This window comes from Henckelia pumila, chromosome 1, assembly GCF_033568475.1.
Source record: "Henckelia pumila isolate YLH828 chromosome 1, ASM3356847v2, whole genome shotgun sequence".
In the NCBI taxonomy this organism is placed as follows: Eukaryota; Viridiplantae; Streptophyta; class Magnoliopsida; order Lamiales; family Gesneriaceae; genus Henckelia; species Henckelia pumila.
In genome coordinates, this window is record NC_133120.1 from 155,644,875 (window position 1) to 155,671,673 (window position 26,799).

The 26,799-nt window shown below is 34.5% G+C and overlaps 4 protein-coding genes and 1 long non-coding RNA gene across 5 annotated transcripts; 1 reads left to right on the forward strand and 4 right to left on the reverse strand.

Annotated features, from left to right (window-relative positions):
* Positions 1–254: 254 nt before the first annotated feature.
* On the reverse strand, positions 255–1,245 carry LOC140874671 (probable glutathione S-transferase). Its single transcript, XM_073278029.1, has 2 exons — positions 873–1,245; positions 255–777 (listed from the first exon to the last, which is right to left on the reverse strand). The coding sequence occupies exons 1-2, from the start codon at positions 1,182–1,184 to the stop codon at positions 433–435; spliced, it is 657 nt and encodes a 218-aa protein (XP_073134130.1). The 5' UTR covers positions 1,185–1,245; the 3' UTR covers positions 255–432.
* A 7,100-nt stretch (positions 1,246–8,345) lies between these two features.
* On the reverse strand, positions 8,346–9,486 carry LOC140875226 (probable glutathione S-transferase). The gene is made up of 2 exons (XM_073278855.1): positions 9,074–9,486; positions 8,346–8,990 (listed from the first exon to the last, which is right to left on the reverse strand). Exons 1-2 carry the CDS (start codon positions 9,383–9,385, stop codon positions 8,634–8,636), a joined length of 669 nt encoding a protein of 222 aa, XP_073134956.1. The 5' UTR covers positions 9,386–9,486; the 3' UTR covers positions 8,346–8,633.
* Positions 9,487–18,984: 9,498 nt separating this feature from the next.
* Positions 18,985–20,213, reverse strand: LOC140881391 (probable glutathione S-transferase). Its single transcript, XM_073286667.1, has 2 exons — positions 19,768–20,213; positions 18,985–19,674 (listed from the first exon to the last, which is right to left on the reverse strand). Exons 1-2 carry the CDS (start codon positions 20,077–20,079, stop codon positions 19,327–19,329), a joined length of 660 nt encoding a protein of 219 aa, XP_073142768.1. The 5' UTR covers positions 20,080–20,213; the 3' UTR covers positions 18,985–19,326.
* Positions 20,214–20,383: 170 nt separating this feature from the next.
* On the reverse strand, positions 20,384–22,485 carry LOC140881383 (probable glutathione S-transferase). The gene is made up of 2 exons (XM_073286654.1): positions 22,101–22,485; positions 20,384–20,925 (listed from the first exon to the last, which is right to left on the reverse strand). The coding sequence occupies exons 1-2, from the start codon at positions 22,413–22,415 to the stop codon at positions 20,572–20,574; spliced, it is 669 nt and encodes a 222-aa protein (XP_073142755.1). The 5' UTR covers positions 22,416–22,485; the 3' UTR covers positions 20,384–20,571.
* A 1,475-nt stretch (positions 22,486–23,960) lies between these two features.
* On the forward strand, positions 23,961–25,915 carry LOC140875268 (uncharacterized). The gene is made up of 4 exons (XR_012148386.1): positions 23,961–24,071; positions 24,173–24,201; positions 25,455–25,680; positions 25,809–25,915. It is a non-coding gene; the product is annotated as an uncharacterized lncRNA (long non-coding RNA).
* The last annotated feature ends 884 nt before the right edge of the window (positions 25,916–26,799 follow it).

Consider the following 26,799-nt stretch of genomic DNA (forward strand, 5'->3'; position numbering starts at 1 on the left):
AGACTTTACCTATACTTTTTTCGGGCGAGTGATCTGTCGTACTGGACTTAGTCGATGTGATTCACCTAACTGACATGATTTACAAGCTATCACATGTTTACCCAGTATACATCAATAAATAACGGCATCGAGTTCTCACGTCTTAATACTAAATAAATAAATAAAACTGACTAAAAACGTTCTTTAATTCTAACAAATTTAATATTATTATCAAAATTTGAAGCACTTCAAAATCACAAGAAATTAACTACGCATACAAAACAAATTAGTAGTTTATAAAATGGACTTGAAAGATGCGAGACAAACAAAGCCCCTACCTAATTCATGAAACAATATGAAAACACAGAGCTGGTTTTCTTATTTTTCCCATAACAAACAAACAAACAGAACACAAGAAACCGTGCGAGCTGTGAAATTCTCCATGGCTAGCTCTCATTTGGTCTGAAGGAATCGAGCCCTGAAATTCTCGATCAGTTTCTCCCGATCAGGCAGATTTTCCTTCACAGAGCTCGAGTTCACGTACTCGTCCGTCCATGAACACAGATTTGGGAAATTGTCATTTGTTACGAGTTTCAGTCCCACCAATTCAGCGATAATCACATACCAATAGGCGACGAAATTGGCAGCAATATCGACCAGCCCGATGCTATCACCCCCGAAGAATTTCTTGCCTTTTAGCTCCTCCTCAAGAAATGTTAGCAGCTCTCGTGCTTCTTCCTTGGCTTTCTCTTGCTCCTCCCCTGCACTCCAAGCAGCCTTCCACAGTGCTGGCAAGCACTGGAACATGAAAATTTTCACCACTTTATAACATCACTTAACTTACACGAAATAAAGTAATTAATAACTCTTGAAAAATAAAGCAAAGAACATACCTTTTCATCAATAAATTTAGCCCAGAAACGCGTCATGGCTCTGTCATAAGGATTCTTGGGCAAGATGGATGGCCCATTTTTCCAAGTTTCGTCGATATATTCAAGAATCACCAACGACTCCGCGATCGGCTTACCATTGTGCAGCAGCACGGGAACTTTTTTGTGGACTGGATTGTATTGAAGAAGCAGCGGGGACTTGTTGAATATATCTTCTTCTATGTATTCGTATTCGACTCCTTTCAGTTTCAGCGCCATTTCGACTCTGCGGCTAAATGGGCTTCCCCAAGCACCGAATACCTTCACTTCCGCCATCGTAATATTCTAGTCTTAGATAGATTTGTGGGTTGAGTTTGATTCTGTGTAGTTGGTTCTTTGTTGAGAGCTCTTTCTTATATAGGGAAGTTTGACTTGTGGGCTAAGAAAGTGTATTCAAAAAAAATCAGTGAAGGAGCGGTGGATGCTGACTTGGTTGACCTTCTAGCTTGTTCGGAAGGCTTGTGGGCTAAGAGAGTGTATTAAAATAATCGCATTTACTCGAATCCAACCCAAACTCAAAGTTTGGTTTGATTTGATTTGTTTTGTATTTTTTTTTTTTTTTTTTTTGGCGTTGGGTTGGATTTTTTTTCGTCAATTAATGAATTAAATCGAAAACCGATTTCTTTATTTTTTTTAGATCATTTGCATGGGTTTTTTTAAAAAATAATATGAAAATATAAAAAATTTAAAAAAATAAAACATTTGTTAAAAGTTTAAAACTATAACAATCCGGAACTTTGAGTACCGGATTCAATCGGAGTTCTGCCATATTGGCAGAGATGGCTGTGCCATGATGGCAGAGACTCTGAATCCATTTTTTTAAAATTTTTTATTTAAATTTTTTTTTCCTAAAAATAAATTTTAAAAATCAATTAAATCTTTTTGGTCTATTGGTCAGCCGATTTTTCGATAAATACAAAGAAAAAATGATATGTTGTACATGATTTTTTGTATATAATTATATGTTAAAATCTTGTTTTATATAATGTTAAATCATAATTAATTCGTCGGATTATATTAATTTCACATACGAATGGAAGGTATTGGCAATAATAATGTTTTGTTTATTATAAAAACGAAAAAATTATTTGATTGTGTTATATGTATTTCGATTTATATAAATATTTCACATGTAATAACATCTTTTTCTCAAATTAATTTTTATTTTATAATTATAATTATATATTTCAAATCTTATTTTAGGTTATTACTTAATTCGTTGACTTTTTATTTAATATCGTATTTTTTTAGGGGTGTCAACTCGGATATGTTGGATGGGTTCTGTCAGGTTAGCAAAAATTGGTTTTAAAATTTTTTAAACCTAAACCCAACCAGAATCAACCGAAAATTGTCAACTCGAACTTGACTAAAGCCTATTAATTTTTTCGGATTATAATTTTGGGTTCATGTCGAATTGAGCTGATCGAAAATTAACCCGAAAAAATTAATCGTCTTTTGTCGACCTGAGATTACCCAAAAATTTGTATTATTATTATTATTATTATTATTATTATTATTATTATATAAAGTTAAGAAAAATTTGCTACAGTTTTATACCTTGTATGTTTGAAAAATTTTATTATATATTAATATAATAAATTTTTGTTATTTAATGTTTATTTTCTACAATTTTATTTTTAAAAATTATTTTTTTATGTATTGTATAGTACATTTTAAATTTTTTACAACTACACTTTTAGATTTAAATTATATATAAAATTAGATTTTTTATTATCTTAAAAATTATTTTTTTCAATTATTATTGCTAATACCTTCCAATCGTATGTGAAATTAATATAATCCAACGAATTAATTATGATTTAACATTATATAAAACAAGAATTTAACATATAATTATATACAAAAAAATCATGTAAAACATATCATTTTTTCTTTGTTTTTATAGAAAAATCGGCTCGCCTTGGACCAAAAAATTAAATTGAGTTTTAAAATTTATTTTTAGGAAACAAATTTTTAAATAAAAAATTAAAAAAAATTAGATTCAGAGTCTCTGCCAAAATGGCAGAGCTCTGATTGAATCCGGGACATAATGTCCCGGATTGTTATAGTTTAGTAAACATTTAACAAATGTTTTATTTTTATAAATTTTTTATATTTTTATATTATTTTTTAAAAAAAAACCTCATTTGCATATAGTTGGGTTTTATTTTTTCATATATATTTATTAATAATAAATATTCAAATGAAATTAATTTCGGTTAAATAGACTTTACTGTCTAAATATTTTTGATAATATAGTTTTTCTAATTTAGTTTTATAAATTTCTACTTAAGTATTTACTGATATAAATTTCACGTTTGATTGTTTTTGGCTTAATTTCAAAAAATAAATAAATAAGTGGGTTTTGGCTATTCTCCCAAATAAACACTTGATTCTATTTGTTTAATTAAATCCATTTTATCAGTTAATTTTATGAAACGGAGTTCCTATTCAACTCGACACACGAAAAATTATTATTTTTTTTATGTAAAATATTGATTTTTTTTTATATAAATATAAATTGTGTTGAGACAAATATAGACAAAAAATGGTTTATTCAAGTGAGTGTAAATTTTTGTCGAAAAAAAAAGTGAGTGTAAATAATAATAATTAAAAGAGTAAAATTTAATTTGGTACACGAACTATTGGTTAAATGTCAAATTGGTACACGAACTTTTGTTAATGGCTTAATTGGTATATATCCACCGGATTCCGGTCAATTTTTGGTGACATTTATGTAAAATGTCCAATTTGTCCTTTTATTATAATAAATGTATATTTTATTTTTGATTTTAATTAGATATATTTGTATATTATATTTTATACGTAAAAATTGATTTGATTAAAATTTTTATTTGTACATAATATTTATTATATTATATAGATTATATATTTCAACGAAAAGAATTAGATAATTATATTAAGGCATATAATATCTAAATAATTATAAATAAATTGATACCATAGCAAATAAATAACCTTTTTTTTAGCTAAAATTCTTATTTTTGTATACAAAATTTTTTCAATAATATTTTTAAAAAATGTTAAATAAATAGTGATTGTGATAAAATGTTTTTTAATATTTTAACTACGTAAAAATTTATTGAATATATATTTTAATAAAAATATTACCTAAGTTCTACTAAAAATTAAATTTAATTTTCAAATCATATTTATAAGAAAAACTCATCGAAACACCAATTAAACTTCGCTATTACGTGCCACATATTTTTTAATCAACAAATAAAAAATTGAATTGCGTTGGTTCGAAGGTTTACCCAAAGGACACCAAAAGGTAGCGGCTTCGGGTTTTCACGTCATAAAAAAATAAAAAAAACAAATAAAAAATTAAAAGTTTATTTAAACACACTAATTTTATAAGATAAAATGACTAATAAAAATTGAAAGTCGTTCTCGATTTTTATTACGGACAAAAATGATGAAGTTGTTTTTGAAATTAAAATAGTATTAATGTTTTAATTAATTTGTAAAATCAAAAGACTATTATATCCTTTTTTTCATCATAATTTGGTCAAAATTAGGTGAACATGTACCAATTAAACCATTAACAAAAGTTCGTGTATCAATTTGACATTTAACCAAAAGTTCATGTACCAAATTAATTTTTACTCATAATTAAAAACCACCGTGTATCTCAAAAGTCAAATCTCCAATAAAATTTGAATTAAAATCAATTATATTATAATATATATATATATATATATATATAAATGGGAAAAAATTTAAAAAAATTATTTAATGTTATTTGACCTTTTCTAGCCTAGCCTAGCTCATTAATGTTATTTGACGTTTCGTTAAAAGAAAAAGAAAAAAAGAAGAAAAAAAGAAGAAGAAAAACTCAAGGATGGCGTCTTGAAGAAGGGGAAAGCATGCATTTGGAGGAAGTTTCGAGAATCTTGGAATGATTCCTTTTAAAAGTAGTGTAAACTAGTCAACTGAAAAAAACAAAAAATAAACCGTTGATGCTAGTAAATAGACAATATTCGTATGCTGCCATCAAAGTTTCGGGAAATTTGAGGAAATAATTTTGGTCAACATTATTTTAAAAAAATTGATCTTCCCAAGTGATATGAATTGCACTAGATAGGTCATTTTTTTTTTTAAAAAAGTTGACCAACGGTAAAAAAAAATAGATCCAAATTCCAAAGTTTCTCAATATTTTTAGGGTAATGCTACATGTACATGGAGAGCTACACATTGGGTTACACAATACACATAAATTACAAAATTATCCTTCCAATTGATTTGGAAAAAATCTTTCCAAAATTCATTAAGGATATTTATGTAATTTCAAGTGGAACGTGTAACCCAACGTGTAACCCTCTATGTACATGTAGCATCACCCATATTTTTAATAGAAGAAGTTGACGAGAATATAAATTTTTATTTCACAATAAGAAAAACAGAACATAATGTTTATTAGCAATAACAACGCCCCAATTTATGAACGGTAAATTGTTGAAAAATCTCTAATGCAAATATGTTTTGCTCTGCACTCTCTATCAACTTTTTTGTACCACAATTTTTATTAATTTGTACCACATTTTATATGATTTTGTACCATATTTCATGACTAGGGAGCCCAAAACAAAACATGTTTGCATTTGGGATTTTTGAGCAAATTGTCCATTCATGAAACATACATGAGACCATAAAGGTGTCACTTTATTTCTCAAAACAATAAAAAGCCACAACCACATTATCACAAGCATATAAAGCAAGAACCCCAACTTGTAGCCAACAGCAATTCTAGCATAAACAACAACAGATGCCTCTCATTTAAATTAGCTGCAACACTGGTCTTCAGAAACCGGATCCTGATACACTCGGCCAATTTATCGCGATCAGGCAGAGTTTCCTTAACAAAGATCGAGTTAATATACTCGTCGATCCATATGCACATAGAATCTAGCCCAGAAACATTCCATGGCTCGGTCATAAGGATGTTTTGGCATGATGGATGGGTCATATTCCCATGTTTCATTGATATATTCAAGCTATCTAGAAGACCTGATATATATTTGATGAGTAGGCAATATAAGCAGGTAAGATGTTTTTTTTTTAAAGTGCTCGATGAATGTTTAGATAGCTTGTAAGTTGTTGTATATGTATCTATATCTCTTTCTTCTTGTTAGCATCCTTTTAATATATATAGGCATGTTTGAGCAACGTTTGACTTGATATCTTCATAAATGCTTGTCTCAAAAGTCTCTTGATCTTCTGCATGTCTATATGTGAGGTCCTCGGTTCTAAACATCTAATCAAGAATTAATCATGAAATTCTAGACAGAGAGTTAAAATATTAATCAAAGAATTTTTTTTTAAAACAATGCCCGGACCCCGTGCATTAAACTGTAGCCTCTACTCGAAGATTACAAAGTACACGAATCCCGTGCACCCCTCCGTGCTCAGGTCCGTGTATAAAAAATACACTAGAAGCTCAATTCTCTGTCTGCTTACACGGACCCTTACACAAAAAGGGCACGGGGTCCGTGCAAGACCAATTTCAGAAATATAACAAAATCGAGAACACACGGATCCTTACCCGGAGGTGGCACGAGGTCCGTAAATGTCAAACACAACACAACGAAGCTAGGCAAAGTGCACCCGAACCCTAGCATGGGGGGGGAGGGGTTGAACGGGGTTCGTGCCCTGCTACACCAGCAAGAATAAAAAACATGGCAAAACTGATGCATTTCAAAAATCAACTCAAAAATACCAACTCAAACATGTATAATTCCATACAACTCTTATGAAAACAATACATGATACGTCTAATGTTGTACAATAATTCAAAAAGTAGAACATGCATCGGTTCTAGTTAATACAACGTAATACAAAAAGTTCGAAACATAAATAAACTTTTAAACCAAGTCCTCACTTCTATCATTCCCAACTCGATCTAGTCATGCTGTATCTGACTCGAACCTGTCCCACCTGTTGCCAAGCACACATACAAAGACAAGACAACAACCGAATAACTCTGATGAAAATAATATTCCCAGTAAAAGCAACAAACATGCAATATCAAACAAGTATATCAACACAATGATATAACAAGAATAATCTTTCGAAATATATAAATATTATATGCATGTCTTTAAAACATTATCATCGACTCGGATAATCAAAGAATATGGTTTTTTCTTTTGGGATCCCAAGAACAAGATATCGTGGAAACTCACATACACTCCCGATCGGGGTGGTGTCACGTATCTCCATTCCCTAGACTCTGGAGCAACTATAAGGAGCCTCGGGATATTGGAGTAACTCGATGACCAATGACACTCGATTATAGTTCTCAGAATGTCTAATTAAGACTGAGCGACTCGGACCTTTTAAATCATTCGTTCAGGCTCAATATGAATGCAAATGCAAATCGAATACATTCAAACATAAATTATCGTTAAATTAAAGACTTTTTTTATTATTTAATAAATTTGTGAAACAAAAAGTTAATTTTGAGCGGAGTGGACTAAAAAAAATACTCCCTCCGTCTCAAATACATAGTCTTATTATTTTTTTCACACAGATTAAGAAAAAATTATTGGAAAAGTAAATTTTATACAAACTACCTATTTTATCCCTATTTAATGTATTAAAAAATGATTACACAATTTTCAAGGTGTAGTTAATAGGGGTATATTAGTAAAGGAGTGTAAAAAAATATTACTAAATATGGTATATGACTATATATTTGGGACAAACAAAAAAAAACGTGAACTATATAATTGAGACGAAGGGAATATAACACACAGGAAGGAGAAGCTTAAAACTCTTAAGAAGAGGTACCCTTTACGCACTTTTTTCAATAAAATTTGAACTAAAATCAATTAATTAATATATATGGAAAAAATAAAAATATATTTAATGTTATTTGACCTTTTCTAGTCTAGCTTAGCTCTTAAATGAGATCTGTGCAGTGTGGTACATTGAATTTAATTAAAACATTAATTACACTATTGATTAATTAGAACCAAAATTCAAAGATGAACCTTTCGTGAAAAGAAAGGAAAGAAGAAAAACCCAAAGCTGACGTATGGCATGAACTCATACCATCTCGTCTTGAAGAAGGGGGCCGGAATCTTATATTTGGAGGAAGTTTCGAGAATATTGGAATATTCCTTTTAAAAGATATTTGTTTGGTTATCGAAATAACTAGATATTATTTGCAATTTTTAAATATAAGTAATTATGGATTTTTTTTTCATAACAAACACTGCTTTAGATTATTTCAAAAGAGTTGGTGGACCGAGAACTGAGATCTTCGCGGCGTAAACATGTCAGATTGAGAATAAAGAAAAAAAATGAACCATTGATGCTAGGACAATGCTCGTATGCTATTATCAAACGTTCACATTCCTAACCTACTATCTATATATATTGCTAGTGTTTCTAATAGAAGAAGTTGACAAGAATATGAATTAATCTTTTATTTCATCTCAGAGATAGAAATTCATCCATCCACATGCTTTCTTGTTTCCAAACTGATCGAAAGGAGTTGTTTACATTTTACCAAAAGCTGAATAAGAAATCTCTCCATAACAGAAACAGAACATAATGTTTATTAGAAATAACATAAAGGTGTCACTTTGTTTCTCAAAACAATTAAAAGCCACAACCACATTATCAACAAGCATATAAAGCAAGAACTCCCAACTTGTAGCCAGCAGCAATTCTAGCATAAACAACAACAGATGCCTCTCATTTAGCCGCAGCACTGGTATTCAGAAACCGGTTCCTGATACGCTCGGCCAATTTATCGCGATCAGGCAGAGTTTCCTTAACAAAGCTCGAGTTAACATACTCGTCGATCCATTCACATAGATTCGGGAACTTGTCTCTTGTCATGAGTTCGATCCCCATCAATTCGGTGACGATCACAAGCCAATAGGCAACAAAAGTGGCAGCAATATCGACCAGCCCAATGCTATCACCCCCGAAGAATTTCTTGCCTTGTAGCTGGCTGTCAAGAAATTTAAGCACTCGTTCTGTTTCTTCCCTGCCTTTCACCTGCTCCTCCCCCGAGCTCAAGCAGGCCTTCCAGAATGCTGGCATGCACTGCAGTTAACCAAAACATTTTAACCAGGATTAAGATAATATGATTCATTAATCGATTTAGCCCAGAAAAGAAAAACCAGTACCGTCTCATCGATGAATCTAGCCCAGAAACGCGCCATGGCTCTGTCGTGAGGATCCTTGGGCAAGATGGATGGGCCATGTGCCCAAGTCTCGTCGATATATTCAAGAATCACCAATGACTCGGCAACTGGCTTTCCGTTGTGTACGAGGACGGGGATTTTTTTGTGGACTGGATTGTATTGAAGAAGATCATGAGACTTGTTGCTTAGATCTTCATCTATGAATTCGTATTCAACTCCCTTTAGTTTCAGCGCCAACTCGACTCTCCGGCTGAACGGGCTCGACCACGTACCCAATACCTTCACTTCCGCCATTATTAAACAACTCGACTTTCTGATCAGTGTATTTCTGTCTACTTTAATTTTTTTTTTTTCTTGGTTTGGGATTCTTTCAATCCTTCTTATAGAGACATTAATTTGACTTGTTCGGTACTGAAGTACTGCGAACGGATATGCTCAAATTTAAGACATGTAATAAATATTTTAAAGAATAAATAATGTTATCCCCCTGAAGTGGGGGTATACCACACTGCATTTTAAAGGACAAGATTTGCTGAGATTGATTTTTTTATGTGGGCTTCACATGAAAATGGGAAATTCATATGACCTCTGTAAGGTCGAAAATACCCGAGACATATTGCTACCAACAGTAAATGATACTAACAGAAACTGGGATCATTGGACCCTTTGGAAACTGTTGGATCACGTTTTCAGATCAGTCAGATCTGATATTCAAAGCTTCGAAAGTTTAAAAATTTTTCTTTTCTCATATGAAACGATTCCATATCATGGGTATCAAATCCTTACGATTAAAATATATAAGTAAAATAATAATAACAATTATAATTTCACCTCTTCAAGCTATGACTTGAACTATGGACTCCAACAGATTAAATCTGCTCTTGTTGTAAATCTCAGGAACCGATGACTCGCTCGATCAACTCCTGAATTAGGTGCACGAATAGAAAACTGAAACCCTCTGATTGATTGCACTAGAAATCAATCAGATGTTTATCGAAGAGATTTACAGATTTGATCTGTCAATTCAGAATGTAATTTTCGAAAAATCACAGACTGAATTCTCTCACAAAAGGGAGACAGAGTTCGAAAATTCTCCTTAGAATTAATCTAGGATTTTCGAAAACTGTAGATGTGTGTTTTGAAAATCCCATCAACTCCTATATATATAATTTCTGTATTGGACTAATTATATGTCTAATAGGACACTAACACCTTAGGATCCATTAGTCATAACTTAAGCCCAACAAGACAAGTCTGTTATTATAGAAATTAATATAAAATTCATCATGACTCCGATTGATAAACTAATTTCACCAATTTGCACAGAAACCATTTCTGCACCTTTTAAAGTCAAGATAATTTTTCTGAATCCGAATTCAGTGATTTCCAAAAATGCCCATCCATATGTCATTTTAGGAAATTCCACTCTCTTTAGTTAAGAAGTCCAACTTCTCTTTCGCCAAATTTAACTCTTTAAATTCAATTATCTCAACGGGGATTAGAAATTCATTACTTGTGTAACCCTCAATGGTTTAGGAATACAGCTAGCCGTGGGCTCACAACTCCTTGTGACTCGGAACAACAATTTCCGACTTACCCATCGAATCATGGTAAGAGCGCCTAGCAACATCGCCCCATGATTCCCTAGGTATCACTGATAGTGCCTGCAAGAACCAGTAGGTTTTGGTTAACGTATAGTACGGTCCCTTCATCCATATATCCCGATCGAATCAACAACCATTAGTACATCGAGAGTCGTTCGAGATTCGATAACTATGCAATGCATCTTGAAGATCAAATAGTGACATCGCATGTGCTACTAGAAAACCAAGTAACCTAAAGCACATCATGTACTCTGGCCAGAGATTTGTCACACTAATATCTCCTCAAATCGCATAGGATATCCACACTCGCAAGCGTGTGGTCAATCCTTGACAACAAAACATTGACTCCTATATGTGTCGTAACTGTACCCAATCTCGACACCTAATGACCCTCATAGAGTCGGTAAACGAGTCAAAGTACAGTACTAACATATAGAGTCTCCATGATGTTTCAAGTAGTAAGGACTAATGATGTACAACCAAAATCGCGGACTTATCCACTCAATTAATAATAACCACTTAGAAAGTTCGAATATGGTAGTTCGATCATCCATCATATGAATATCCATTTGCATGCTTCGAACATCTCTATGTTCTATACCAATGAAACGTGGTACTAGGCATCGCAAATGCTAGTCTCAATCTCGAGCGATCCTTATCCTTATTAGCGGACGACTCAATTGACTAGGAACTGTTTAGAATATACAATGACTATAAGATGTGTTTCATGATAGTCATTCAATTCTACTATCACATCTTACATGCACTCTAATATATTCAAGGTCTTTATCTAAACATCGTATAGTACGTCACAACATAATAATATAATAAAAGATAAAGTAAATGCCAATATAAAAATGTAAATTAAATTAAACAAATATTGTTTACACATAGAGTCACAAAAGCCCTTAGCCACAAGTTGGCTAACCGGGCACCCACTCTTTCAATCTCTCACTTGTCCTAAAGCCAACTAGTCATACTACGTAGTCCCATTGCTTCGCGATGTTTGTCAAATAATGGTCCTGGCAAGGGCTTAGTAAGTGGATCAGCGATATTGTCTGCAGAGGCCACTCTCTCGACAGTGATATCTCCTCTTTCCACGATCTCCCGGATGATGTGGTATTTCCTAAGTATGTGTTTGGATCTTTGATGAGACCTTGGTTCCTTTGCCTGAGCAACGGCACCAGTGTTGTCACAGTACACCGGGACTGGACCAACAGCTTCAGGAATGACCCCCCAACTCTTGGACAAAATTCCTCATCCAAACGGCCTCTTTAGCAGCAGCTGATGCTGCAATGTATTCTGTCTCAGTGGTGGAATCCGCTGTGGTGTCCTGCTTGAAACTTTTCCAAGAGACAGCACCGCCATTGAGCATGAATACAAATCCAGATGTTGATTTTGAGTCATCCACGTCACTTTGGAAGCTAGAGTCGGTATAGCCTTCCAATTTCAATTCTCTTCCCCCATAAACCATGAATACAATCTTAGTCCTTCTTAAGTACTTAAGAATATCCTTCACAGCTTTCCAATACATTTGACCGGGATTGGCTTGATATCTACTCGTGACACTCAGAGCATAGGCCACATCCGGTCTGGTAGATATCATCCCATACATGATACTGCCTATGGCTGACGCATATGGTACGTGTGTCATTTTCTCTATCTCTTCATCAGTCTTGGGAGACATATACTTGGGTAGAGAAACTCCATGTCACATAGGTAGATGTCCTCTCTTGAACTCATCCATAGAAAACCTTTTCAATATGGTGTCGATGTAGGTTGCTTGAGTGAGTCTTATCATTCTCTTAGATCTATCTCTATAGATCTGTATTCCTAGAATATAGGACGCCTCACCCAAGTCCTTCATCGAGAATCTACCTGATAACCATATCTTTGTTGACTGCAACATCCCTACATAATTCTCAATGAGTAGGATGTCATCAACGTAAAACACTAAGAATGTCACAGTATCCTTAACCACTTTCTTGTATACGCACGGTTTCTCCGGGTTCTTGATGAAACCAAAGTCCTTTATTGTTTCATCAAATTTCTGGTTTCAACTTCTTGATGCCTGTTTGAGACCATAAATTGATCTCTGAAGCTTGCATACCTTATGCTCGCTTCCCATGGATGTGAATCCCTCGGGCTGCATCATATAGATCTCTTCCTTAATGTTTCCATTAAGAAATGCAGTCTTCACATCCATTTGTCATATCTCATAGTCATACCAAGCTGCTATGGCAATAAGGATTCTTATGGACTTGAACATTGCGACTGGTGAAAAAGTTTCATCATAGTCAACACCTTGTCTTTGAGTATAACCTTTTGCGACCAATCGTGCCTTGTAGGTCAGTACCTTACCATCAGGCCCAAGTTTTCTCTTGTAGATCCATTTACACCCTATTGAAACAATTCCATCGGGATGATCTACTAAAGACCAAACTTGGTTTGTATGCATCGAGTCTATTTTCGACTGCATAGCTTCAAGCCATAAGTTTGAATCAGCATAAAAAATTGCTTCCTTGAAGTTTCTTGGATCACATCCAATGTCGGGTTCACTTTGATCCCCTTCAAGAAGCAGACCATATCGGATAGGAGGTCTAGAAGTCCTCTCGAATCTTTTAGGAAGAGGCGTGTCAATTATTGGTTCCTGAGGTGAATGCCACCTTCATGTATCTTGGGTTCTTCTCGAATTTTTTCGAGTTTCATCATCTTGCCTTTCTTATCAAGTAAGAATTCTTTCTCCATGAAGGTGGCATTCCTCGAAACAAACACTTTTGTTTCAGTAGGATGATAGAAATAATATCCGATTGAATTCTTTGAATATCCTACAAAATAACATAAGATGGATCGACTATCCAACTTATCTCCCACTGTCTGCTTCACGTAAGCAGGACATCTCCAAATTCTCAAGTACGAATACTTAGGAGTTTTGCCAGTCCATAATTCATATGGAGTTTTGTTCACTGCTTTAGTGTGGACATTGTTTAACAACAATACCGTCGTTTCAAGTGCATAGCCCCAAAAAGAAGGTGGAAGCTCAGTGAAGCTCATCATAGATCGAACCATGTCCAACAAAGTTCGACTGCGACGCTCCGAAACGCCATTTAGCTGAGGTGTCATAGGAGAAGTCAACTGAGAGAGAATCTCATTCTCTTTTAAATAGCCCAAAAACTCGGTACTTAAGTATTCTCCACCTCGATCTGATCGAAGTGCTTTAATACTCCTACCTAGTTTGTTTTCTACTTCAGCCTTGAATTCTTTGAACTTTTCAAATGATTCAGACTTATATTTCATCAAATATAAATACCCGTACCTAGAATAATCATCAGTAAAGGTAATGAAGTAGGTGTGACCATATTTAGTACCAATACTAAATGGGGCGCAAACATCTGTATGAATCAAATCCAACAGATTTTGACTACGCTCAGGTTTTCTTTTGAAATGAGTTTTAGTCATTTTTCCTTTTAGGCAGGACTCACAAGTTGATAGAGAGTTAATATCAGACATATCAAACATGCCCTCTCCCACTAGCTTGTTCATCCTCCTTGAGGAGATATGACCTAGCCTAGCATGCCAAAGGTTTGCCGGGTTTTGACTATCATTTTTTTTTATTTGTTGTTGCCGGTTTATCAACATAATTAATTGATACGTCTTTTAATTTTAAGTTATATAGATCGTTTTCAAGTTGTCCACATCCAATCAAACATTCATTCTTGTAAATATTGCAAATCCCATTCACAAAATTATAAGAAAAACCATCTCTATCAAGCATAGAAACAGAAATAATGTTTTTAACCAAATCTGGCACAAATAAAACATCTCTCAAAAATACTTAAAATCGTTCTGCAAAACTAAATGAACGTCTCACACAGCTTTAGTTTTAACTCTAGAACCATTTCCGAGCCTCAACTGGGTCTCACCCATCCTAAGCTTATGACTTCTTGTCATCACCTTCAAATAATTGCAAATGTGAGATCCACATCTGGTATCCAATACCCAAGAAGTAGTATTAAGTGAAACATTTATTTCAATATAAAACATACCCTTTGCAGTTCGCAACTGCTCGAGATATTCTTTGCAGTTATGTTTCCAATGACCGGGTTTCTTGTAGTGATGGCAAACATCTTCATATTTGATCACGTTTGAAGCCTTTGTCTTGTTCTTCTTCTTGGGTCAAGTTTTCTTGGATGGGGGAGAACGTTTCTTACCCTTTGCACTTGGTCCCTTCTTAGAGTTAGAAGATGAGCCTACCAAGAGTACCGGTTTATCCTTCTTTAATGTGGTATCATATGTGACAAGCATATTGACCATCTCTTCAAGGGTGACCTCTATCTTGTACATATTGAAGTTCATCACAAAACCGTCAAACGACGAAGGAAGAGATAGAAGTAATAAGTCCGCATTCAGTTCGTGCTCCAATGTCAGATCGAGTGTTACCAACTTTTCAATGAGCCCAATCATGTGTACCCCATGCTCACGGAACGAAGTCCTATCTCGCATGCGGCATGTCATGAGCTCTTTGACAGTCGCATACCTCTCGGATCTCGACTGAGCTCCAAAAAGTTCCTTGAGGGCCTTGTGAATGTCAGCAGCATTCACTGCATCCTCAAATCGCCTCTGAAGTTCATCAGACATCGAAGCCTGCATGTAGCTTTTTGCCTTGATATCATGGTCCCACCATTTATCAAGTTTAGCCAAATCTTCCGGACTCACATCAACCAGGGCTTCCTTCGGAGGAGACTTTTCTAACACGTAGAAATCCTTTTCCGAACTTAAAACAATCTTTAACTTACGGAACCATTCCGTATAGTTTGCGCCAGTCAATTTGTTTTGTTCGAGAATAGAGTATAGTGGATTGCGCGAATTCATCATAATGAAATACTGAAAAGAAACAGACAATAATCAGTGATTGCTTAATTAATTTACTAAGACATAAAATAAGGCGATATTAATTTTATTAATCACACTCCCACTATTTTAACGATTTCACTACCCTCTAGTGAAAACGAGAAATTGGTTTTCTTAGTGGGAACATGTAGTCCAATTGACAAACCATTGTCCCGAATAATATCAGCCAACCATAATTTTCAAAAGGTAGAGCCCAATTGCTTCCAAAGCAACCCTCATGTTTTTATCTCATGTCCAATAAGAGCCCAATAATATGACGCAGTTTATTGTGACATGTCAAGATTACCCATCAATATTAAGTTGTGATGGACGGTCGCCATGTGGATCCCCAATAATATGAGTCAATCCCATGGGAGTTCTACCCAACTTACAACATGTGTCGATCCAATGTACAGCTTTTCGAGGAACGGGCCCCCCCAATAATATGAGCTGGACCATGCCTGCGGGTAGCATCTCATACATTGATCGTTTATGGAAGGTAGGAACATTTAAACAATATTTAAATTCCTTTTTGTTAATCTTGATATCAATTTTAAATCATATTTAAAATGAGGGATTTTAATTTTGAAAAATTGTCTCATCATTTAATAATTTGTATGCTTGCGGGATTCATGCAATTTAGTCTAAACATGCATACAACAATAATATCAAATATTATATAAAGGATGATCGATGCCTAGATCTAATCGACCCGTGGTTGCCAATTACGAGTCTAAGTCCAATCCTAGGTGTTATGCAAGTATGCAATGCAATCCTATTACATTAAGCTTCCAATTTACATTTATTCGGTCTTTATTGTTGCTGGGCCCATCATTGCCTTCAAATCTTTATCTCCCACTAAGTCTAATAAATTTACAATAAATTTTGATGACAAGTAGGGGATACATATTTAAGGGTGGGAACGGGCCATAAACCAGGCCCACTTTTATTACAAATGACAAATCAAATTTGAGCCATAAACCAAGCCCATTAATAAAACCCAACAACAATAATAAAAACCAAATGTAAACAACCTAACATACACCTACAAAATTGGTCATGACAATCGATCATCTTTTTATCCAATAATTAATTCAATAATTAAATCATTGGATAACATGCAATGACAACATAATTAAAAAGATAAAATCAAATTTTATCTTATATCTCCATAAGATCATATCTTATTATCAATTGTACCAAAATAATTAATTTTATAAAATCTAATTTAACGGATAAAACTTATAAATTTTCCAAAAATTCAAATTTATCCAAAAATCAATTTTAAAAATTTCGGACTCAAACAATTTGACCTGATGCCTCGTGGTCTAATCAAAACAATTTTTGATCGGACCAAAAACTAAAATTTCAAAAATTTAAAATTCTAAAAAAAATCAATTTTTAATTTTTCGGGCTGCCCGGGATGTTCCCGGGCAGCCCCGCCCCCAAGTGGGGTAGGGAAGCCCGTCGCTGCCCCTAGGCAGCTCCGATCGCTGCCCGTGTTGCCCATAAAATTTAATTTAAAAAATTTTGTTTTGTTTTCCAAAAACCGATTCCAAAATTTTGTACAATCGATAAATTTTAATCGTTTGATCTGAGAACAACCTGTCTCTGACGCCACTGTTGGATCACGTTTTCAGATCAGTCAGATCTGATACCCAAAGCAGCGGAAGTTTAAAATTTTTTCTTTTCTGATATGGAACGATTACATATCATGGGTATCAAATCCTTACGATTAAAATATACAAGTAAAATAATAATAACAATTTGATTTTACCTCTTCAAGCTATGTCTTGAACTATGAACTCCAACAGATTAAATCTGCTCTTGTTGTAAATCCCAGGAACCGATGACTCGCTCGATCAACTCCTGAATTAGGTCCACGAATAGAAAACTGAAACCCTCTGATTGATTGCACTAGAAATCAATCAGATGTTTATCGAAGAGATTTACATATTTGATCTGTCAATTCAGAATGTAATTTTCAAAAAATCACAGACTGAATTCTCTCACAAAAGGGAGACAGAGTTCGAAAATTCTCCTTAGATTAATCTAGGATTTTCGAAAACTGTAGATGTGTGTGTTTTGAAAATCCCATCAACTCCTATATATATAATTTCTGTACTGGACTAATTATATGTCTAATAGGACAGTAACACCTTAGGGCCCATTAGTCATAACTTAAGCCCAACAAGCCAAGCCTGTTATTATAAAAATTAATATAAAATCATCATGACTCCGATTGATAAACTAATTTCACCAATTTGCACAGAAACCATTTTTGCACCTTTTAAAGTCAAGATAATTTTTCTGAATCCAAATTCAGTGATTTCCAAAAATGTCCATCTCTATGTCATTTTAGGAAATTCCACTCCCTTTAGTTAAGAAGTCCAACTTTTCTTTCGCCAAATTTAACCCTTTAAATTCAACTATCTCAACAGGGATTAGAAATCCATTACTTGTGTAACCCTCAATGGTTCAGGGATACAGCTAGCCGTGGGCTCACAACTCCTTGTAACTCGGAACAACAATTTCCGACTTACCCATCGAATCATGGTAAGAGCGCCTAGCAACATCGCTCTATGATTTCCTAGGTATCAGTGATAGTGTCTGCAAGAACCAGTAGGTTTTGGTTAGCGTACAGTACGGTCCCTTCATCCATATATCCCGATCGAATCAACAACCATTGGTACATCGAGAGTCGTTCGAGATTCGATAACTATGCAATGCATCTTGAAGATCAAATAGTGACATCGCATGTGCTACTAGGAAACTAAGTAACCTAAAGCACATCATGTACTCTGGCCAGAGATTTGTCATACTAATATCTCCTCAGATCGCATAGGATATCAACACTCGCAAGCGTGTGGTGAATCATTGACAACAAAATATTGACTCCTATATGTGTCGTAACTGTACCCAATCTCGACACCTAATGACCCTCATAGAGTCGGTAAACGAGTCAAAGTACAGTACTAACATATAGAGTCTCCATGATGTTTCAAGTAGTAAGGACTAATGGTGTACAACCAAAATCGCGGACTTATCCACTCAATTAATGATAACCACTTAGAAAGTCCGAATAGGGTAGTTCGATCATCCATCATATGAATATCCATTTGCATGCTTCGAACATCTCTATGTTTATACCAATGAAACATGGTACTAGGCATCGCAAATGCTAGTCTCAATCTCGAGCGATCCTTATCCTTATTAGCGGACGGCTCAATTGACTAGGAACTGTTTAGAATATACAGTGATTATAAGATGTGTTTCATGATAGTTATTTAATTCTACCATCACATCTTACATGCACTCTAGTACATTCAAGGTCTTTATCTAAACATCGTATAGTACGTCACAACATAATAATATGATAAAAGATAAAGTAAATGCCAATATAAAAATGTAAATTATATTAAACAAAGATTGTTTACACATAGAATCACAAAAGCCCTTAGCCACAAGTTGGCTAATCGGGCACCCACTCTTTCAAAAACTAGATCCAACGGCCCAATATCTTTTGCATCTTGATGCTAAGCACACTAGCATCGAATACTCCCAGAAACTGATTGAAGGATGGAAGGGGAAAAAATATGTGAAACAAACAAAGCCTGATTCTTTAAACATGAACACACAGTGTTATTATGTTTTTATATTATATATACAAAATATGACAGAATCGCAACTTCTTGATGGATTCTATTTCACTCCCATAACATAAACAACAGATGGCTTTGATCATTTTGCTGCACTGGCCTCTAGATACCGAGCTCTTATAACCTCGGTCAACTTATCGCGATCAGGCAGATATTCCTTATAGCTCGAGACGAACTCGTCTATCCACGCACACAAGTTCGGGAACTTGTCTTTGGTCATGAGTTCGATTCCCACCACCTCACCAATAATCACAAACCAAAAGGCAATAAAATTGGCAGCAATGTCGGCCAGCCCAATGTTATCTCCGCCGAAGAATTTCTTGCCTTTTAGCTCGTTATCAATAAGTTTCAGGCAGTCCTCTGCTTCTTCCTTGTCCTTCACATGCTCCTCCCCTGGAATCCAACAAGCCTTCCACAATGTTGTCACGCACTAAAACAAAACAAATTCACCAGTTTACAACGATCTCAAGAAACTATCAAATCATAAATAAAAAATAATAATAATAATTGAATAACTCAGTACCTTGTCATCCAGGAACTTAGCCCAGAAACGCGCCATGGCTCGATCATAAGGATGTTTCGGCAGGATGGATGGCCCATCTTCCCAAGTTTCATCGATATATTCAAGAATCAGCAACGACTCGGCGATCGGCTTACCGTCGTGTAGCAGCACAGGAATTTTTTTGTGAACTGGATTGTACTGAAGAAGCTGAGGGGACTTGTTTCTCACGTCTTCTTCTATGAATTCGTATTCGACTCCTTTCAGTTTCAGCGCCATTTCCACTCTATGGGTGAAGGGGCTTCCCCAGGCGCCAAATAACTTCACTTCAGCCATTACAGTTATAGGATTTTTTTGGTTTGAGTTTATGAATGTACTTCTGTTCTTGTTGGGAGCTCTTTCTTATAGGGAGAATAAAATTGGAACTCCTCCAAGTCGAGGAATCAATGGTTGCGTAGACAAGACAATAAATGTTATGACCAAGTAAAATAACAAGGACTCAATGAGCAAGCTACATGGTCAAATTTTGAATTAAATTATCAGATAAGATCATGGACCATGTCATGACTTATATAGTCAATAATACATTAAATTATTAGGAAATTTCAAGAGGGAGGAAACATTGGTTGATCAAAATTTCACACAACCTGTAAAACCAAAATTACTTACTTCAGCTGTTCATGAAATATATTTTTCAATCACATATTAGCCTCTCTCATAAAATACATAAATATGTAGGAGAAAAAGGCCTAACTTATTGAACGGCACGCAGAAAATAAGCAAGAATTGCAACTAGTTTTCTCACGTGACATGAACAATGGATGGCTCTCATTGAACTGGACTGGTCTTCTGAAACCAAGTCCGGATATGTTCGGCCAACTTATCCCGATCAGGCAGATGTTCCTTGACAACGTTCGAGTTGAGGTACTCGTCCATCCACGCACACAAATTCGGGAACTTATCATTTGTAATGAGCTCAACTCCCACTATTTCAGCAATAATAACAGGCCAATATGCAATTAAATTGGCAGCAATATCAACCAGCCCAATGCTATCTCCTCCGAAGAATTTCTTGCCTTTTAGCTCATTGTCAAGCAATTTTAGCGATTCTTCCGCTTCTTCCTTGGCTTTCACTTGCTCCTTTCCTCCACTCAAGTAAGCCTTCTTACATGCTCTCCAGCACTGAATCAAAACAAGCTAATCACTACACATCTTATGGAATTGCTAGTATGAAGGAGAATATATAATCCGGTGAATTAAATTTGTAACTTGTACGTTTTTCATTTTTTTGGTCATGTTTGTTGGTCGATTCACGGTCTTAATTCTTAATCGCATAGGGCGAACCTTCTTTTTCAATTTTGGTACTCACAGAACTACATATTCTTTCCAACACCACATCATCTATGAAAAAAAATATATGTTCTAAGAAACGCGAAACGTGACGAAACGTCGAGATCAAGTTTCAAGTTTCATAAGTTTAAACGTGTTTAATACAAGTTAAAACGTGGAAAAAAGTTTCAAGCTCTTATTAAAAATTTTAATCATCTATTACCAATATATAGGCTAAATAACACACATATATAATATTTAATAGTAACACGTAATTTCTCAAATTTTTAAAAGCAAAAAAATATAAAAACTATAATTTTTAGCAATGTCTATAGCTAGACCGCATAAAAATTTTTAAACATTACCCAGAACACAAGAATTTTGAAGAAAAAAGTTTTGAAAAATATATGAGCAAATTTATTTATTTGATTTTGAAGAAAATGGTTTTATTTTGAGATCTTTAAATTGATATAATTTATTTTAAAAAATAAAAATATATGAGCGAATTTATTTATTTGATTTTGAAAAAAATTGTTTAATTTTGAGATCTTTAAATTGATATAATTTATTTTAAAAAATAAAAAATTTTAATTTTTTTTTAAAAATTACGTTTAATCTCGATTAGATTAAACAAATTTAATCACGTTTAATATGATCAACTTAGAGTTAACAGTTTTTTTCACGTTTTTACCTGAATCTTAGCGTTTTCATCACGTTTCACGTTTAATACCGTTTAATTCTCGTTTAATCTCATTTTTTAAACAATGAATTATATACTAAGATTGAATTACTGGCCGAAGATGGTAAATTAACTTATAAATGACCAAATTTGTTTTGAAGAAATTGAATCAACCCAAATTTGTTATCGAAGCAGAAAAAAAAAGGTAAACAAACAAACTTGTGAATTTATAGAAAACAAACTAATCCATCCAAATATAATAAGGAAAATACTCAGAATATGGATCCCTATTCTGATCTTGGGTTCTTAAAACAAAAACAAAAAGAAAAGAAAAGGACAACAAAAGTACCGTCTCATCGAGGAATTTAGCCCAGAAACGAGCCAAGGCTCTGTCGTGAGGATGATTGGGCAAGATGGATTGCCCATTTTTCCAAGTTTCATCAATATATTCAAGAATCACCAACGACTCAGCAATCGGCATACCATTGTGCAGCAGCAGGGGAACTTTTTTGTGGACTGGATTGTATTGAAGAAGCCGTGGGGACTTGTTGCCTATAATATCTTCTTCTATGTATTCATATTCCACTCCCTTTAGTTTTAGAGCCATTTCAACTCTGCGGCTATATGGGCTTCCCCAAAAACCAAACAACTTCACCTCCGCCATTAGAATTCCAAGCTCTTTTTCTCCAGTTTCTGAGTCTAATGTGGCTTTCCTCGATCGGCTCTACCAAAGTGCGAATAAAATAAGTCGAGTAAAATTATTTATTGGGCAATTTGCTCAAAAATCCCCAAATGCAAACATGTTTTGTTTTGGACTCCTTAGTCATAAAATGTGGTACAACATTATACATCATGTGGTACAAAACCATATAAGATGTGATACAAATTAACAAAAATTGTGGTACAAAAAAGTGGCTAGGGAGTTCAGAGCAAAACATGTTTGCATTGGGGATTTTTCAGCAATTTACCGTTATTTATTTATGTTTTTAAGATAAGATAAAAAATTAATAGAGGAGTTTTTAGCTTTTTAAAGGGTTTCCGAAGGGGACCCCATTCCACATGAGTTAGAGGCCCATTGGGTCATGCGGAGGATAAATCGAGGGATGTGCACGAGCGGCACGGACCTGAAGGAGGGAACACATGACCCAATCCCCAGAGCATACCCACACAATATTTCAGCAGAAAATATGCTCCGCACGAGGATCGAACCCGCAACGCTGGGGAATTTCTTCCCGCGTTGAGGTAGTAGGTGGTTATCTGGCGTTTTTTCTTTGGATATGTCTATCGTAGACGGTTTTTAACATGTTGGATCGAATTAGAGATACATATTAAAAATTAATATGTGATATGATCTTAAAAGAGTTTTTTTATTTTTAGCCTAAATATTTAATTTTTCTTGTTCATTTTAATAATTCTTTTTTAGGAAATTCAAATTCCAAATCCATTGCATATTCTTCCTCATCGTTGGATACAAATTGATTGATAAATATGACCAGTAATCTTGAAGAAATAAATTTAAAAATTAAAATAAATTTAAAAATATCATATATATATATATGTATGTATGTATGTATGTATGTATGTATGTATGTATACTAGCAACTGTGGCACACGCGATGCGTGTACACAAAATATAAAAGGTGAACGATTTTTTTAATAAAAATATGAATTATTTATAATTGTGAAGGAACAAATTCAAACATTTTTTCACTAAAGAAAAAAAATAAATTTTAAATAAATAAATTAAAAAATTAAATTAAATTTAAATTTAAAAAAAAGCACAAAAGCAACAACAAATTAAGGGTATATTTGGAATATTAAAAAAAGTCCCACCAAAGATAGTTATTACTAGGCTCTCTCTCTTTATTAATAGTATAGATATCAACTAGGCATACACCTAAGCAGCCAATTAACGTAACAATATTCAAAAACATCATTTTTCTAAAAAAATAGAGGCGGTACAGTGGGCAATCGCCTAGCGCTTAGACATACCTAAACTACGCTTTTTAAAACACTAACGGCCCGTTTGGTTGGTCTTATTAGGTGAGATAGTGTCTTATAAAACAGGCTAAACCATGGTTTGGTAGCATGTTTTGTAATAGACCCTAATATCTCCTAATATCTCGTAGGTGGGATATATCGTTATTAAGTTGGTCTAAATAAACTCATCTTTTACCCATATATTATTTGTCCCTCTTTCTATCATCCTTGACCGTTCCAAGAATACCCCCACCACTGGTTGTAATCTTTATTCCGCAATGAAATGAAAGGCGACGATTAGGGTATTTCTCTTTCTGCGGTAAACCCATCCGATGTGCAGGTAACCACCAAGCACCATAATCGTTGACGACTAGATCCAATCAAATGGATCGAAAGAGTTCTGATATCCTGATGTTTTCTTTTCATTACTTCTTATTACAGAGGCATTTTAAAGACTCGGTATTTTTAAGGTAAGTTTCTTGACATAATTGGCTGGGATCACATATTTTTTGGTGTTAGGGGATTAGTTGAAATTAATGCTAAGATTGTTATTGGCCCAAAATCTGCGCAACTTAAAAACCAGAAAAATGGGTATTCGTATTGTCCAAAGTCTGTCATAATTTTTAGGGGACGTCCATTTTTGGTTCACTTCATGTACGATTTGTTACATTAGTGTTTGTGTAATATCACTGTTCCTCAACTCTATTTTTTTTTACAAACAAAAACACATCGTCAGACACATATTAAAGAATTTGATATATATGAACATATAATCTATCCCCTGCAATAATTAATAAATCTGACATATGTAAATAATTTTGAGCATTTGGGTAAATTGAATAACATAGATTTTGTGCGTTTTAGTATAACTCTTGGGAAGGAAAGAGCTTAGTATTGGTTAATTAGCTTTTACAGAAATATGAGTATGAGTTGAATGCAAACTAAAAACTGATATGCGTTTCTTATTTGCTATGACATAGTATATTTCACACTTGTCTTGAGCTTTTTAATTTTTTGATATTATCCCTCAATGAAGAAAAAAATGAAAGCATATTTTCAATTTGACTCAATTAATGTTATTCATTTTTAATTGTAATTTAGTGTGAAGTATCTTTGAAGATGGCCATTAAGCATAGGCATGTTGTACTTTTTGTGATGCTACACCAAATAATGTGTCATTCCATATTGATATTGTTACTTGTGAGACGGTATCTACAAAAAAAACGTGCAAAACGCCTCCGTGAAAGGCGTAGATCATCAACATCATACAACATGACCCAAAAAATAGGTGTTCAAATGAACCATAACAGGATTATTAACATAGGAGATGTGCAGTGCGTGGTGAACTTAAGGATGAATAGAAATGCATTTGCACGATTGTGTTACTTGGTAACACATGTTTGAGGGTTAGTAGAGGGGAGATATGCACGTATTAAAGAGAAAGTCGCTATGTTCCTGTCTATACTGGCTTATCACAAGAAAAATCGAGTGGTTGGTCATTACTATGTACGTAGTGGACATACCATCAGCATACATTTTCATGAAGTTCTCCAATCAATACTCATGTTACATCCCATACTACTGGTCAAACCATCGCCTGTTGATGAAACTTGCATTAACGATAGTTGGAAATGGTTCAAGGTAATTTGAGAAATTGTTTTCTTTCTTGTTCAAAATATACAAGTATATTTGACAAAATAACCAGTACATTGTGATTTTACAGGGATGTCTTGGTGCATTGGACGGAACGTATATCAGTGTAAATGTACCGTCCATGGAAAAAGCACGATATAGAACAAGAAAAGGTACAATTTCAGTCAACGTTCTGGGGGTGTGCGACCGTGACATGAAGTTCATATATGCACTTACGGGATGGGAGGGATCTGCAGCAGATTCGAGAGTTCTTCGCGATGCATTGACCGGTGACGATGTTTTTAAAGTTCCTAGAGGTTGTTTACATTCTGAATTTCTTATCAATATGATTGTTTACAGTACTCATACACTATAAACGTTGGATCAGAAAAATCTTACGCATAACCGTAATTTTGCTGAAATAAATTTTTGGTTTGGTATTTAGGTTGCTATTATCTATGTGACAATGGATACGCCAATGTCGAGGGCTTTTTGACTCCTTACAGGCGAGTACGTTACCATAGGGATGCTTGGGGAAACCGTGCAATTGGACCGCAAAATTATAAGGAGTTATTCAATTGGAGACACTCTCAAGCTCGTAACGTGATTGAAAGAGCATTTGGTTTTTGAAAAAACGATGGGCCATACTACGAAGTCCTTCTTTCTATCCGTTGAAAACACAAAACAAAATCATCTTGGCTTGTATGTTGTTGCATAACTTCGTCAGGACTGAAATGCCCGATGATCCCATTGAGGAATTGAACGAGGAGGTTGTAAGTCCAGGCCCTCAGTTACAGGACGAATTCATCAACAGCTTTGAATCATCAGATGTTTGGGACGTATGGAGGGAGAACCTTGCAATGTCAATGTGGAATAATTATAATTAAAAAACTCAGCTTGTATAGTGCTTCGTAGTAATGACGTTTGAGTGAATGTACTGTTCGAATTACATGTTGTTTAGTTTTTTAAACCTCTTGAATGTCATTGAAGGATTTTATGGTATTTTATGTTTGAATATCTAGTGTGATGGGTTTCTGATTATTATTGTATGGTTTCATTACTGCGTTTTCTGGTAATTTTCATTTTGGGTTGTGGATTCACCTTTGGATTATATTTCATTTGGTAATAGGCACACACTATCAAGTACTACTGAATCATGGACAGTGGAGAAACTGGTGAGAGTTGTGTTGGAAAGGGCAGGAAAACTGATAAGATAAGACGCACTTGGAGTGAACGTGAAGAAGAGGTTCTGATACAAGCGCTAAAAGAGGCATCCAATGAAGGTTGGAAAAGCGGCAACAGATTTCGGCCAGGGTACTTGGGCTTTCTGGAAAATCGCTTGAAAGAAGCATTCCCCGAAGCAAATTTGCGCGGGAATCCCCATATTCACTCAAAGGTTCACGTGTGGAAGAAACTTTATGGTGCATTGGTGGGAA